The 4,247-nt window shown below is 53.9% G+C and overlaps 1 protein-coding gene across 1 annotated transcript in view; it reads left to right on the top strand.

Annotated features, from left to right (window-relative positions):
• Nucleotides 1-432: 432 nt before the first annotated feature.
• CYP2E1 (cytochrome P450 family 2 subfamily E member 1) overlaps nt 433-4,247 on the top strand; it is a gene marked incomplete in the record, with an annotated part of 11,311 nt that continues 7,496 nt past the window's right edge. The window contains 2 exon segments of the mRNA XM_019644068.1: nt 433-655; nt 1,589-1,745. Coding sequence (XP_019499613.1) covers nt 479-655; nt 1,589-1,745 — 334 coding nt within the window.

The following is a 4,247-nucleotide window of genomic DNA, read 5'->3' as shown; positions in this document are numbered from 1 at the left end:
AACTGTCCTGTAATCCCACCCTCCACCCCACAACCCCCACCCCGGCACTGGCTTTCTCCCACCTCCATTTAAACTTCCTTATGGACCCTCCTTAATTCCAAATGCCAGGCCTAAACATTTTTCTCAGTCTGTTGAGATCTTGCTTCCAGGTATATCCTCCGTTGAATAAATTTTTATAAAAACTCTTTACAGGTTAGAATGTTCTATGTAAACACCGACACTGGTGCAGGTGTCAGCAGTGTTGACAGAGCCCAGACATTGTCAGGCCTGGATGAAGCTTCTAAGGGGCAATCACTACAGGAATCAGCCTTTGAAATGTCAGCAAACAGTAGCTAATAATAAACCAGGACCTTGGGCCAAAGGAAAAGGCAGGTGGCATAGGTTGGCTGGTCACCCTCCTTCTCAAGGGTGCATTATAAAAGCTTTGCCTTTCTGAAGAAGTGTCCCCAGAAGTCGGCCGAGCCCCCCCAACGGTGTCATGTCTGCCCTGAGCATCACGGTGGCCCTGCTGGTGTGGGCGGCCTGCCTGCTGGTCATCTCCTTCTGGAAGCAGGTCTACAGCAGCTGGAGACTACCCCCCGGGCCCTTCCCACTGCCCATCATCGGGAATGTGTTCCAGATTGACTTCAATAATATTCCCAAATCCTTATTCAAAGTAAGAGACATAGTGTTGATTTGGGGGAGGAGAATTTAGGAATTAGATGTAATATGTGTGCATTCAACTTATTGTCAGACAAATTGTTCCGAATTAACAGTAGTGTCTAAGAGTAATATTCAGTGTATCCTAATGGTACAGCTTGGGCATGGAGCACTCACATGGGCATTGGCCCTGGCTGGCCCTGGGGGCAGGGGGCCTGCTTGCGCTGAGTGTTAAGTGCCGTGTCCTTGGATGGCTTGGTGAGGCCAGTGTGGCTGTGGATGATCTTGTCTGGCCCTGCATTAGCAACGGGCACACACTGGCTGGGTTTCACTCAGACCCTCTGAAGATGTCCAAGAGCAGAGTGAAAAGTGAAGTGTTTATGCAAACCATCCGGGTACCTACTCCTGTGATTGTCGGGAGCAATCCATGAGCTAACAAATGTAAACATTAAACGAGTTGATAAGTCTGTTAAATGCATTAATAAGAGAACGCCACAAGGCACAGGGCAGGCTTGGACAGTGTTTGCGTTAATGGAGGTGTTGACGGTGCTTTATGCTCCGCGGGCTCGCTGGGATTGGATGGTGCTGGGCTCTGGGTCCTCCTGCAGCAAACTGGGGCCCAGGACCTTGACTGGGGACAGCAAATAGTGAAGGAGACAGGACAGATGTGGGCAAAGTGGCCTCAGGGGAGGGACCTGGAAGCTGGCCCACCAGGAGGGGTATTAGCCACACCCAGGTGGGCGTGGCCAGGTGTGCATGTGCGCAGGCACACTGGAGCGAGGCTCCCTTCAGAAGAAAGCCTTCTGCAGAAGGTCCTCCCAAGCCGGGCTGGACAAGGATACTCTTTCCCTAGATCCCTCTGGGTTCTCTTGGTCCACAGCAATGGCTTTGGGCTTCCTCCTCTTCCCAAGGCCCCGGTGGCCTGACTCTCTGCTTGCTGGTCTGACAGTTGGCAGAGCAGTACGGGCCGGTGTTCACCATATACCTGGGCCCCTATCGCGTTGTGGTCCTGCACGGCTACCAGGCTGTGAAGGAGGTGCTGCTGCAGCACAAGGACTTCAACGGCCGAGCAGAATTAGCCGCGGTCCATCTGCACAAGGACAAAGGTACATCCCTCTTCTCGGTGCCGAGGTGGGTGCACGGGCCTGGCAGGTGCTGAAATGACAGCAGGAACCTACATAGGAAAGACAGGAAGCTACAGAGATGCTCAGACAGTTCAGGTGATGGCGGGTGCATTCATTCATTCAGTCATCACTCTGTGCGTATTTTCATGAAAACTGCTATGTGCGATTGTGCCCCAAATGACTAGGACCTCCAGCACACTCTGACCAGCAGGACAGACGTTTTAGCAGAGAACATGACAGAGGGCGAGTGATGCTTCTGAAGCACGAGCATGGGCAGACCTCCCAGCCTCCGTTCCCTCCGCCTGCTCTAATCTCTGGAGCACTTCCCGCTGATGGCTTCAGTTGCCACTGAGGTCCCCTCCCCTACAATGGGGCACTGAAACCTGCCGGATGCTGAGCAGGCCCACAAGGCTTTGCTCAGCTGCAGTCTGTGTTCTCCACTGAGAGGCCAACAACATCCACTAGCAAGGGGGTGCCGGGTGCGGCCCCAGCCCAGAATGAGACTCCAGTGGTGCCGTCCCAGCTCTCTGTCTTGTGCACCCTGTGTCTTTACAGCTCTGAGTCTTCTTATCCAGAAAATGCACCTGTCACCTCCTGCAGGCAGAGGATGGCTGGGGTCTGAGGATGTAACTGTTTTGTCTGAGTGTTTTCCAGAACCCTGACCCCAGACCCTGCCTTCTGTGTCTCCTGGGATGTTCCGGAGCCCATGGGGGCAGCTGCTCGGTGGGGGCGCCTTCCTTCAGCTCTTGCCTCTGAATGCTCACTGCCCCCAGCTGCTGTCCCCCTTCCTGTCCTCTGGCTGCCCCTGTTCATGCTTCATGTGCTCACTGTCGCTTTAAGTTTTAGTGATCAGGAATAAACACAGTGTCCCATCTACCCTACAAAACCTGGAAGACTTTAGTTCTTCCTGAATCAGTTTTGGGGACAAAGCTCAAGAAAGCCTTCATCCATTTTACATAAAGATTTCAAAACGGTGCAGTTACAGTTGGGCACGGTGTTCTCATGGTGTTCTTGCCTTAGGTTTCCCAGTCTGTGTCTCCAAGGTTATATTCTGTCAAAATCAAAGGCATTGGGTTTTCCCTCTCAGACATTGTGGGTTTGTTTTACTTTTTTTGGTTCTACTCAAGCAGCTCCGTCCTGGTTCCAGAGAACCCTTCTCTGCCACCTGGTCCAAGTTGTGCGCTCCTGCATGCAGCCAGGCAGGCCCAGCACCCACATTCCACAGGCTACACTCAAGGGGGCTTCGCGGCCTCCTGACTAGGGGCTCCAAAGCCCTATTTTCATGTCCTACCTGGCCCAGAGCTGACTCTGACCATCCACTGGGCCCTGGACATGGGACACATCTGGTACCCCAGGGACAGTGATGCGAATGTTTATTATTAGCATGATATTGTGCCAAAAGAACTGCACCCATCACTCAGTCTTCATAAAGCATGGAGATAGCAGCCACTGTCGACTCCGTTTCAGTCTGTTTGGGGTCCTAAAGAATGCTGGTTCCTCTGGGCGCTCCCTCTGTCTTTGTCTGTCTCTGTCTGTCTCTCTGTATCTCTCTCTGTATTTCTGTGTCTGTGTCTTTGTTTCTTTCTGTATCTCTCTCTCTCTCTCTCTCTCTCTCTCTCTCTCTCTCTCTCTCTCTCTTTCCTCACAGTTTCCTCCATCTGCCATCTGTCGCTTGCTACACCACTCATCACTGTGACATTTTAAATCACCTGTCCTCTAGCACACTGTCCTCAGTGGCCAGCCTCCTGCCTCCTGGGTGACACTCTGGTTCCCACACTCCCCTCCTGTATCACCCAGCTGGCTGATCCCTTGGAAACCTCGAGTTTGGGTGGCATGTCCCCAGGCCCCCTGGCGGCCAGGACTCTGCCCAACATCCACGCTGTGCGCCACGCAGAGTCCCCCCGAACATGCCGCTCAGACACACGGAGAGGAACCCAGGACCGCACTGGGCCCCTGTGTTGAACTTGGTGCAGGGCCTCAGGCCCCTGTCCCGGACCTGTGCTAGATGTGGTCCCTGAGCCTGTGACCCTGACACTGTAGCAAGGACACTTTGTGAAGCCACAGAGCTGCGACTGGAGGTATTTGTGGCGTGAGGGTTAAAAATCGATGACAGGGCTGGCCGAGTGGCGTGATGGTTAAGAACTGGCTTGGGATGCCAGAGGGCCCGGTTCGGATCCCACATATGAGGGCCAGTGACACTGCCCTCTACAGCTAAGATGCTGATCAACAGCTCAACCTGGAGCTGGGCTGCCATGAGTCGCCTGCGACGGTAGGCTGTAGCCCCTGCTGCAGCCCCTGCTGCAGTGGGTTGCCATGGGCTACCGTGTGTAGCCAGCAGCCAGCGTGAGCAGCCAGCAGCCGCTGTGAGCGGCCGTCCAGAAGCTGGCGACTGATCTGCCTCACCTGGGAAGAGCGCAATGATGGTGCCAACTTGGGCCAGTGAAGCAACGTCCACCACAACTAGACTGAAGAACAAAACGACAG

Source organism: Hipposideros armiger, unplaced genomic scaffold (assembly GCF_001890085.2).
Source record: "Hipposideros armiger isolate ML-2016 unplaced genomic scaffold, ASM189008v1 scaffold_85, whole genome shotgun sequence".
Taxonomy (NCBI): domain Eukaryota; kingdom Metazoa; phylum Chordata; class Mammalia; order Chiroptera; family Hipposideridae; genus Hipposideros; species Hipposideros armiger.
The sequence above is the reverse complement of the archived record's forward strand: the minus strand, read 5'-3'. Positions and strand labels throughout refer to the sequence as shown.